Genomic DNA, 12,278 nt, shown 5'->3' with positions numbered 1-12,278 from the left:
GGTAGTTCTTTTCATGTGGCCTTAGCTGTTTGGAAGCATAAGCAATCACTTTCTCTTCTTGCATCAGAACACACCCGAGCCCATTGTGAAAGGCATCATTATAGATCATATAGTCTTTCCCTGACTCTGGTTGTGTCAACACTAGAGCTTCTGTAAGCATAGCCTTCAGCTTCTCAAAACTGGCTTGACACTTGTCGTTCCAGTCAAACTTGGCATTCTTATGTAGCAACTTGGTTAGTGAAGTAGCTATAAGGGAAAATCCCTTCACAAATCTCCTGTAATATCCAGCTAACCCAAATAAGCTTCTGACTTCTGTTACATTTCTGGGAGGCTTTCATTCTCCTATTGCTTCAATCTTTCTTGGATCCACTCTGATCCCATCTGTTGATGTAATGTGTCCAAGCTTGGCATATAACTGCTTCTCTCGCAGTGTCTATAATACCACTCTCAGAAGTTCATCATGCTCCTCCCAGTTCTTAGAATACACTAGAATATCATCTATGAAGACTACAACGAACCGATCCAAGCAGGGATGAAAGATACAGTTCATTAGGTCCATGAAAGGTGCTGGTACATTCGTCAGCCTAAAAGGCATCACTAAAAACTCATAGTCTCCATACCAGGTCCTGAAATAGTTTTTGGTACATCTGCCTCCTTTACCCTTAGCTGGTGATAGCCTGATCTGAGATCTATTTTGAAGAATATACCGGCTCCCTTTAGTTGATCAAATAGATCATCTATCTGTTCTAAAGGATATTTGTTCTTCACAGTCAGCTTATTCAACTGTCGATAATCTCTATACAAAGCCGGAGTGTACCATCCTTCTTTTTCACAAACAGCATCGGTGCTCCTCAGAGTGACACACTAGGGCGTATGAAACCCTTATCATGTAACTCCTATAACTGAATTTTCAACTCTCTCAGTTCAGTGGGTGCCATCCTATATGGAGCAATGGAAATCGGTACAGTACCCAGCATAACCTCAATAGCAAACTCCTCTCTTTCTCTGGTGGCAAACCAAGCAACTCTTCCGAAAATACATCCAGAAAATTACACGCAGTGGGGATGTCTTGTAAACTGTTAGTAGTATGCCCTAGAGCATATCATTTTATATGTATCTTGTACCCATTTTATTAATAAAAGGCAATTTCACTTTTCTGTTTACATAATATATTTATGTGTAATAAAAAAGGTCCATTGATATTTTGTTAGAAATTCTATTATTAATTTATTAAGAATATAAGTGACAGTATTTCTAGCACAAAGTATCATAAATTGGTTCACAATCGAGGATACTTCACAAAGGACATGACTTATCTAAAAATATTGTAATCATGTTTGTTCCCAAGGTATTTATATGAGATATAAATAAGATGGAGTGGTGAGTCTCATGCCACATAACAAACATGATAGGCACTTATACATGATAAGTAGGCCGAACCAATGACGCTTATGACAAGCACATGGAGTTTACTCTTGTCAATGCATTGTCAAATATCATATCAGTGCATATAATCTTTAAACCTGAGATAACACAGTTATCTTGTATATAGGTGGTTTGAGTTTGATACTGATTTCATACTTGTACTGTGTATAAGTGTATGGGCATGTGTTAGCTCCTACTAGTTATATATGGAGATAGGTGTTGATCAAGATGGAATTCGTTACCCTAAGTAAATAGGGATAAAATCCTATGTTCATTTAATTATTCTTGATGTTTCAAGTTCCTGGCCAGGACAGACAGATTTAGTCAAAAAAGAGTTTTTGACAAGAAAATCTGATTGATCAAGAACTGGAATTAAAAGAGAACATAATGTTAATAGCAAATGGGGTTTGACATCAACCATGACTCCAACACGAATTGGGATTTTGTATCGGAGAGATTCTAGTGCATGGTAACATATGGTTAAAGTTCATTTAAGGTATTTCTTATTACTGATTGGGTGGCCATGGCATACTGTGCTAGGTGTCAACCATGGTCTATGAGATGCCTGAAATGATTTAGAAAAATCATTTACAGTAAGAAAGAATTCTAATGATATTAAGAGTTAAACTCATTTCTCATTGTCAATAAGTAATGAGCCTAGTAAGTCATACATCTACACAAGCTAATCACCATTTAAAATGTGATTTAATTGATTAACTAAAGAGTTTAATTAATTAACTAAAGAGGTTTGGTTTGCAATAAGATTGCAAAGTCCCTAGCATGACTTGAAATCAAATCTAGGTTATTAAATGTATAGTATAAATTAAATTTATATTTAATTTGATTAAATATGAATTTAATTATGAGAAATTAATTAATAGAGATTAATTAATTAATTAATTTATATTTGATATAAATTGATTTAAAGAGAAAAAATTATAATTTTGGGTTGAGAACTCAAATTAAAGAGTAAGGGCAAATTGGTCTTTTCACATAGTGACATGTGGCACCATAAGATGGTGACACATGGTACCATGAGATGGTGACACATGGTACCAAATGATCTTGCCACTTGTCTTCCTATGATGGAAGACCACATATCATGATTTAAATGAAGCTTGACATTTGGCTCCATAGGATTAAATCAAATAATAACAAGATGGGATCTTGTGATGACATGTGGCAAGGGAGTTAGGGTTTGACCTAAGTATATAAAGAGAAGTTATAAATAAAAATTCAGCCCACCTCTCTCTTCTCTCATATGGGATAGCAACATAGTGTCTCCCTCTCCTCTTCAATTTCTCAATTGATTCAAAGAGAAAAACTTAGATTTCCTCTTGAATTAAATCATTAGAAAGTGTTTTTAACACCCAATACATTCATACAACCTTCACAAAGCATAAACCCCATCTCAAAATTGGTTGACAAGGCTTGAGAAGCCAATCTAGGGGCTGCCATTGCTACTTTGGTGTGTGCTTGTGGTGGACAAACTAGAGGGACAACATTTGGGGTCTAAGAACATCCTAAGATTGTATCAATTGTGCATCAAGAGGTTAGTATCTAAAAATCCCTCTTTTAGTTAGGGTTTAATTGAATTAAATATTAATTCATAATCTTTACTGGCAAATGAAATTTTAATGCATGCTAAAATATGTTTTGGTATGCAATTGGGCATTGGAAATTGATTAGGTTCATAAGAAACTTGGTATGGTGCATGTAACCTTAGAAATAATTTTTGAAATTCAAGGTTCTAATGCCCAATAATCACGTTTCCACTCCTTCATCTAGTCTTCCTAGTGTCAACCACATATTCTAAGAAACTCTCACAACCCTTTTTTATTAATCTCTTAGCTGTTGTGGCTGATATGATAGTAGAAAGACAACCCGTTCCTTCACCCACAATTGTAATCTCATCCCCATCTGCTGTCTGTAATGTAATCCTCTTCGGCCGATAATCTACCATTGCCTGATGATGTGATAACTAATTCATCCCTAGTATCACATCAAATTCATGGAATGGTAGCTCGATCAAGTCAGCTAGAAACCCATAACCCTATATTCTTAGAGGACAACCCTTATAGACCTTCTTAACCATAACACTATGACCAAAGGGTTAGTGACTATTATGTCCTCCTCTAACTCCTCTATCTGTACCCCTCTACTAACTGGTGGTGTAATGCACATATATGAGTGAGTGGAACCAGGATCAATCAAAGCATAAACAGATATGTCATAAAGAGAAAAAGTACCCCGAATGACGTCTGTAGGATTTGGCTCCTCTCAAGCTCCATAGTATAAGCACAGGGTGCTACACTGGCCTCCTACCTCTCAGCAGTCTCTGAAGTAGGTCTTTGTGATGTACCAGTGTCTCTGGTCTCGCAGGTCTTCTACCCCTCTGTGCTGCTAGGGTAAACCTTTCAGTCTGTGCTGGAGCAGTGGGAGCACTCCTTTGTAGACAATCTTGTAATTAATGATATGTAAATCCACATCTGAAGCATCCCCCAGTCAACAATCTGCACTCTCCTCAGTGGCTTTTCCCATAATGTGTGCAGGCTTGTATCAAGGCTAATCCCCATGCAACTGCACTTGGAGAACTACCAACTGATGCTCCCGACTAACCTCCTCTTCTCAGAGCAAACCAAGATCTCTACCTCCAGCCTTGTGATGTGGCGAATCCGCAAGTATACGGGTCGTCTCAAGTAATAAAGTGATGAATCAAGTATCGTTCCCACGAGGATTTGCTGTTTGATTACTAAACTATGAATGAAGCGATTATTTGGGCTAATGATTAATGAATAAATGGTAAATGTAAATGAGCAAGGTAAATTGATTAATCCAATTGAAATGGGTAAAGAGCAAACAAATAAATTCTAATTCTAGCTCGCAATTAAACTAAAATTAACAATGGGTAATTTAAGCAAAAGTCTAATTATGGTAAAAGTGATTCCAGAGTTGGGGGTTTATGCATAAATTAATTGGGATTTGTCTTGGGCATTCCAATTTTTAAAAGAAAATAGAGTTTGAAGGAAATTGATTCTAAATCCCTTTGATATCTTTTTCAAGCAAATCAAAGCGTATTCTAAAATAACCAAACCTACTTTCGTATGTATTTGATTATTTTAAAACCCATTAAGTTTTGTAACCAATAATTAATTCCTCTTAAAGTCCTAGTTTATTTCTAAATCTAGGTGATTTTAAGTTCCAATCCTTGATTAACTATCAATGACTTTCACCTTTCGGTCATTCAATCAAAGATTAACACAATACCCAATGGGTACCAACATTAGGCAAGTAAATCAAGCACACAAGGAAGGAATCAAAACTCATATTTATGTAAAATAAGGAAATACCCAATCCAAATCCACAAATTAATCTAAGACATACTTCCCAACTCTGAAATCTAAAGAAATTACTCACTCATAATGGTATTTACAAGAAATATTGATGGAAAAGTAAAGGAAAACATGATAAGAGGACTGAAATAGAAAAACCCAGGTGGAAGAACCAAGGTCTCTGGTTTCTGGAGCTCCAAAACTCGTCAGTGACTCCTCCTCCAAGAGAAAATGGCGCCTCCACTCTCTTTCTATTAAATTTGTCTTTTGTTTTTGTTTTTCCTCCCCTTCCTCTTATAGTAAAAATAAGGAAATGATGAATTTATATGGTCCCTAAAAGTTGCCCTAAAAGTAAATAAAAGCCAAGGAGTGGATAGGAAATGAGGTGTAAAATTATCCAAGTCAGCAGCACTATTCACGTTCTGGGCATTCTGCTTAGGGTTCGGCTTAACCCTGAGCAGCTTCTTAGCAAATTTAGCCTCTGGTCGCACTGTCTGCTTAAGGTTAAGCAGACCTTCAGCAAATCTCGGCAGACTTAGAGTAAAATAGACTTTTCTGCTCATGCTTTACTTGTGCTGCACCTTAAGCACTGCCGCTTTACCCTAAGCATGACCTTAAGCAAAGTCTCAAGCAAATTTCGGCTAGTTTGCTCTTTCAAGGCTTGATTTCTTCAACTTTCCTCCATGCTTAAAGAACTTCAAATCTCTTCAAATTATTTCCTATTGCACTCATTGATCTTCGATTTGCCACAAAATCCTATCAAAAACAACAAAATTACTAAAATCAAATATAAAGTATCTAAAGTTAACAAATAAGCTAGAATAAAGCTAAAAACATAAAATCTACTAAAAGATAAGGGCAAAATAGATGCAAAACTACCCTAAAAATGCCTATATGAAATGAGTGTAACAAATTCCCCCAAACTCAAACATTTGCTTGTCCTCAAGCAAATTTAAAACAATTAATGCAATTTGGGGTACCTTATCTTAAATTTATGAAAATTACTTATCCAAACTCTCAAGCTTACCTTTAGCCACCAACAAACCATATACCCACTTTCAAGATGCAAAGAGTTTAATCTTTAACAAAGTTATCACCGCTTAGCCTTGGGTCAATTATCCATATCATCAAGCCCAAACCAATCAATCACAAAGAATAATCATGCCTAAATAGACTATAGGGTAATCCACAAACTAAAGTGTCTCAAATAATGATGGAAGTAAATGAATGGATTAATGATATCACAATCCCATAGGCAATTCTCCTATTCCAATCTCCACTAATGTAGCAAAACACCATCAAAAGATCAAAAGGACTTTCAAGGGTTATAATGGGGCTAAGGGGGTGATAATGTGGCTAACAAAGAAAGGATAAAGGTAACAAAATATGAGAATAATCAAATTATTAAAAGATCAAGACACACAAAAAAATTTTTTTTTTCTCTTTTTTTTTCTTTTTTTTTTTTTAAAATCAATTGGGAGAAGGAGCTTTACAACTATTCACCAATGCTAGCATATAATTTTGAAGCTTTTGGAGGGACTACATAAATGACATTGACTTTGAATTATAATTATCCCTTTCAATTCACCCCCAAACTCATTTTTTTGTATACTTGGGTGGTGAATTACTTTACATACCATAATTGAATTTGCTAGCCCCCTTTTTTTTTTTTTTAGTCACTTCTCCCAACTAATTATTATTATTATTTTTTTTTTTAATTGTATCTATCACTCAAAGGATTATCTCATAGAGGGTAGGTAAGTGTTTGGGTTTATGGCTAGGTATTAATGTGGGTTCCAAAGGAATAAGAGGGATAAATGTAGGCTCAAATTGGTTCCAAAGGGAAATTTTTAAGTGAGGTTGGCTAAGGCTAAAATGTGGGTTTAAAATTCAAAGAATGCCTAGATCATTTCTTTTTCAAGTGCATGCTATGATTTCGCCTTGAAAGGTTTAGAAAGATTGTTCTAGGATTGGTGAGACATCAATTAGCTACTTCTCACCCTAGAGTTTTCTCTAAGCACTCAAAGTCAATGCAATTGATTGGGTGGCCCTTGGCTAAGAAGATATAAACTAAAGCAAGAATCTAATAACTTTGCACCTATCTAGAACTTTCAATCCATCAAACCCTTCTAAAAGTAAGCTCAATTGCTCTTCAAAGCAACTCTCAATCCTCTAAGGACAAGGTAAAAATTTATTTTTATGATATGCATGATCCTAAAATGAATGCATAAATCAAATTAAAATTAAGTGTAATATATATGAAAACTATATGCAAATGTATGTGTATGGGTATAGACATGTGTGTGGTATATGTATAAGTGTATGGATTATCTATATATGGATGAATGAAATGCAATAAATGAATGAATGAAAATTTTAAAAATTTTTTTTGCAGAAATTTTGCCCTCACCCCCAAACTCAAATGAAACATTGTCCTCAATGTCTAAAATGGATGCAAAGATGGGCAAAATTGTGTGAACTAATCAATTAATGAAATATATACAATTGGGGATTAAATCAATATAAGCTCAAGTATTTCAAAATTAGCTCAAACTGATATTAACAATGAAGCTTTAGAGAAAAAAAATGTGAAAAAGTATCCCAAATGTATGAGTTTACACTGCTTAAGATGTTGCTTAACTTACTGCGTAGGGTAAAGCGAAAGCATAAGCATTGGTAACATACCATAAGCTTAAATGGTGTAAGGGTAAGCTGTTACCTCCAACTGATGTGGAACAGGTGTGGCTCAAAGAAAATTTGTGCAACTCATCAATGTCAACAAAATTAGGATTGAAGAAAAGATAAAGTGCAAAAATAATGTTCAAGAAAATGAAAGAGTGTAAAGAAATAAAATGTAACAGTTAAATAAAAAATTAAACCAAGAAACATTCACAGAGCATCTATGTCCATATCAGAAGATAAAATAAAATAAAGTAAACTAAAGGAAAGAAGTGCAGAGATAATAATAAAAACTAATTACCAAAGTATTACAACCATGACCAAAGTTTGAAAATTAAAATAAACAAATTACAAAAATAAACCTAAAACAGAAATTAGAACTATTGCTACTGATCAAGCTTTGCTGTCAAGGCTTTGCTGCTGAACTAGGGTGTGCTTCATGTTCTGCAGTAGGTTCATTGTGATCCGAAGCTTCAGAAGCAGTTTCCAAGTTTTCTGTTAAGTCTTTCATTTCTTGAAACATGGCTTGGCCCCAATGATATAAATTGTTGTAGGATTGGGCCAGTTTGTTGTAAAGCTCCAGCATTTGAAGTTGATGTTGCTTCTGTTTCTTTTTAAGAGATAAAAGTCTCTTTTTAAGTTTCTTTTCTAGCTTCTTCTTTTGGTTAACCTGCTCCTGACCCATGGTTTCAATTTTGATTTCTAAGCTCTTCAAGGTAGCAAGAATTTCTGTTGTGTCAGGTGAGGAAACAGATGGTTGGACAGTGAAACTTGTTATTCTGGATTCCAAGGATCTTAAGATGGATAAAATATCTGCTGAAAACTGTGGGGTAGAGGTTGGTTGTGGTTCTGCTGGTGCAAAAGTGGTGGGGTCTGCAGTACCAGTGGTATCAGGATCTTCTTTATGCAGTATAGGTATGGCCTACTTTCTCACAAACATCCATATGCAAGAACATTGTCTTTGTCTATATATGATTCCCAGTACCGGCGAATTTATATAGACTAGCATCAAAGCTAAATGAGTTTGCTATAGCAGTTATATACCCCCCAAAAACAATACTACCTTTAGTATGCTTTGTGACAATTTGGTGCCAATGAGTAGCTATGAAATGGGCTGTGCTTACTTGTTTTCTCTCCTTCATGCACCACAAGAGAAACAAATCCCAGACCCATAATATCATTCGTGTCCCCTTCCTAAAACAGTGTAAGTAATGAACCTATGGAGGTATTTCAATAAATGGTCAACTATCCTAGAGGCTTTTGCAGTCCTCTGTCTATAATAACCTCTATCCTTTCAGAATTGAACAGGGTCATAAACAGTTTGCTGCCACTCCATGTTTTTATATCCTGAATCCTGAAAACCAAAAATTGCATTCATAGCAGCCATGTCTAATTCCCTAACAATTCCGGACATCGAAAATATATCATATCTTTATGTTCAGTAATCGTTGGTTTGAAACTCAACCTTAGGGAACTCAAAAATTCGAGGTTAGATCCTTGTACCTTTGGTTCCCTAATTTTAGCAAAGTCGATCCATTCTGACATTCAAATAGGCAAATACAGAGTCATAAATGCCTAATTCTTTCAAAATCTGCTCATCCATATACTTGTTTGCCAAAATAGTTTTAGAAACTAATTTCTCATAAACCTTTTTCATATCCATATCCCTAAAAGCCCAAGGTAATGGAGAAATTACCTCCTCTATAGTATCTGCAGATGACGCAGGTGCTGGAGAGTGTAAGGGAGACTGAGTTATTGGTGATTGGGTCACTGGAGCTGGAGGTTGTGAGGAAGACACTGGTCCTTTTGCTAAGCGGTTCGGAGGGCGGTGAGGTGGAGAATTCGGGTTGAAAGGAACAGAGGGTACTCATTTCCGTTTCAAGCGGGGTTTTCTTAGGTTTACTTGCAGCCTTTTTTGTTTTGCCTTGGGTTTTCGTTTGAGTAGGCACAGGTTGAGGCGCTGGTTCTGAGGAATGGGAGTCGGGAATTGGTGTTTCATTTTGTGGCTCGGATTGCGGCGAGAGGGGAGTCGGCGGAATGAGAGGTGGTATTTGGCTTGGGGGTGGTGGCGGTGACTGAGGTGGTGGCGATTGAGGTAATGGCGGCGTTTGTGGTGGCGGTGACTGAGGTAGTGGCGGACTGGGGCTGGGGTTAGGGTTTGTGGGTAATGAGGATGGAATACCCATTTTTGATTTGACAGAATGTCGAAGTCCACTGAGTTTGGGTTTGTGGGAAGACCACATTTTAGTTCTTACCATTTTAATGGAAAGGAAGAAACCTTTCGGCTTCCTGTAAAAATTTGCCGGAAGAAATGGCGTGAGAAAGGAGTCGATGAGGTTTATCGGGAGTGTGGGCGAAGCTTTTGGAAAATTGGCGGAAGTGCTGGGCCTTTTAAAATGTGGGGTAGACATGTGGTATTCTGGGCCATGCTTAGGGTTAAGCATAAGGTTCAGCAGAATTTGCTTAAGACTCTGCTTAACAAGCAACATCATCAGCAAGTTTCGGCAGGTTTTGAGAAAAATTGTGAATTTGCTTACCAAAAACAGTCCAAAAGCTATGGAATGCTATCATGACCCTCAGCAATTACCAAATACACACAAACACCATAAAATTGAGGGATTTAAGTTCATCATCTCTTAGCACTCATCAAACACCATATATTTTCATTTACCTCATGCAAGCATTTTTTTTCAATTTAGGCATCTATTTTGACTACCTTTGTACACATTTAATGAAATGGTCTCCTTTCTTTACTTATACCAAAAGCACATTTTCAGCAGCATTTTGGACAAGTTCCAATCAACCAAGAATTGCAGAAAAAATGTAGAAATTGACCTTTTTAACAGCATGAACAGTAGCATATACAGTAACCAAAATCTGCAGAATTCAAAAATTAGCAGCAATTCCAAACAAAAGCATGCAAATTCCTATCAGACTACAAAATTATATATACACTAAAAGGTGAAACTTAACAAACATTATTTTTGCACTTCAATAAAGCTCTCATCAGTCCTAAATATCAAAATTGATCCTCATTCAAGTTGCATTCACAGAATTTACACAAAACACAAAATCAAACATGTGCTATCAAGTAGATTGCAATATCAGCAATTTAGCACAAGTTTAAAGGTGTTACTGTTCACAGGCACTGCATAAAGTGCAAAATTTTGCTTATACTTGCTTCTCTTCAATTCTTTGTTTTTGCCACAAGTGTAAACTTGCCCCATCTTCATGAATGACGTACAAAAGATAAACAAAAGTCACTTTTGAGATTAATGGGGGTGAAAACTGAAATGAAATTAAATGGAAATTAATTAACTATAAAAGGATACTCTTGGGTTGCCTCCCAAGAAGCGCTTGTTTAAGGTCTTAAGCTTGACCTTCCACTCCAATTCTCCTAAGTATCCCTGACTGGAGAACCAAGCCATGAAACCTCTACAAACTTTTGCGTGGGATCTCCAACAATATAATGTTTTAATCTCTGCCCATTAACTTTGAAAGTCCCTGAGGTCTCATTGCCTATCTCAACAGCTCCATAGGGGTATACTTTTATAACAGTGTAGGGCCCTGACCATCTTGACTTCAATTTTCCTGGAAATAACCTTAACCTAGAGTTATATAGGAGAACAACATCACCTTCTTGAAATTCTTTCCTTCTAATATGCTTATCATGCCATCTCTTAGTTCTTTCCTTGTAAAGCTTGGCATTTTCATAAGCATCCAATCTAAGCTCCTCAAGTTCATTTAGTTGTAGCATTCTTTTTTCTCCTGCAGTTTTTAAGTCAAAGTTCAGTGTCCTTATGGCCCAATATGCTCTATGCTCTAACCCCAAAGGTAAATGACAAGCTTCCCATAAACCAATCTAAATGGGGTAGTTCCGATAGGAGTTTTAAAAGCTGTTCTATAGGCCCAAAGAGCATCATCTAACTTTAGTGACCAATCTTTCCTCGAACAATTCACTGTTTTCTCAAGAATTCTTTTCAGCTCTCTATTGGAGATCTCCACTTGACCACTAGTTTGTGGATGGTAGGGTGTTGCAACCTTATGCTTCACTCCATATTTTTGCAATAATCTTTCAAATTGATGGTTGCAAAAATGAGAACCTCCATCACTTATAATGGCACGTGGAGTTCCAAATCTTGTAAAAATGAACTTTTTAAGGAATTTAATCACAACTCTTACATCATTAGTTGGAGATGGTATAGCTTCAACCCATTTGCTTACATAATCTACTCCAACTAAAATGTATTTGTGTCCCAAGGACGATGGAAAAGGTCCCATGAAATCAATGCCCCACACATCAAATAATTCCACTTCCAATATATTTTGGAGGGGCATTTCATCTCTCTTTGAGATATTACCCATCCTTTGACACCTATCACATGCATTTACAAACTTCCTCACATCTTTAAACATGTGTGGCCAAAAGAACCCTACTTGAAGAACTTTTTCTGCAGTCTTTGTCACACTCATATGACCCCCATAAAGTGAAGAATGGCAATCTTTGATAACATTCCCTATCTCCTTATCAGTTAAACATCTTCTAATCAGCCCATCTCCACATCTCTTGAACAAAAATGGTTCCTCCCAATCATAATCCTTCACATCAAAAAGAAATTTCTTCTTTTGCTGCCATGTTAAATCAGGTGGAAGGATTCCACACACTAGATAGTTCACAAAATCTGCATACCAAGGTGTTTTTGCATTCATGATTACTAACAGTTGCTCATCAGGAAAATAATCATCTATTGGGGGTTCTTTTCCCAGATTGTCTCCTTGTTCTTGCCTCAATCTAGATAGATGATCTGCTACCACATTTTCTACTCCTTTCTTATCTTTAAT

At 36.3% G+C, this 12,278-nt stretch overlaps 1 protein-coding gene across 1 annotated transcript; it reads right to left on the bottom strand.

Moving 5' to 3' along the window:
- Positions 1-8,730: 8,730 nt before the first annotated feature.
- On the bottom strand, positions 8,731-9,679 carry LOC131170213 (vegetative cell wall protein gp1-like). The gene is made up of 3 exons (XM_058129283.1): positions 9,133-9,679; positions 8,940-8,974; positions 8,731-8,790 (listed from the first exon to the last, which is right to left on the bottom strand). The coding sequence occupies exons 1-3, from the start codon at positions 9,677-9,679 to the stop codon at positions 8,731-8,733; spliced, it is 642 nt and encodes a 213-aa protein (XP_057985266.1).
- Positions 9,680-12,278: the final 2,599 nt, after the last annotated feature.

Source organism: Hevea brasiliensis, chromosome 11 (assembly GCF_030052815.1).
Source record: "Hevea brasiliensis isolate MT/VB/25A 57/8 chromosome 11, ASM3005281v1, whole genome shotgun sequence".
NCBI classification, from domain to species: domain Eukaryota; kingdom Viridiplantae; phylum Streptophyta; class Magnoliopsida; order Malpighiales; family Euphorbiaceae; genus Hevea; species Hevea brasiliensis.
This window is presented reverse-complemented; position numbering and strand designations above follow the sequence as displayed.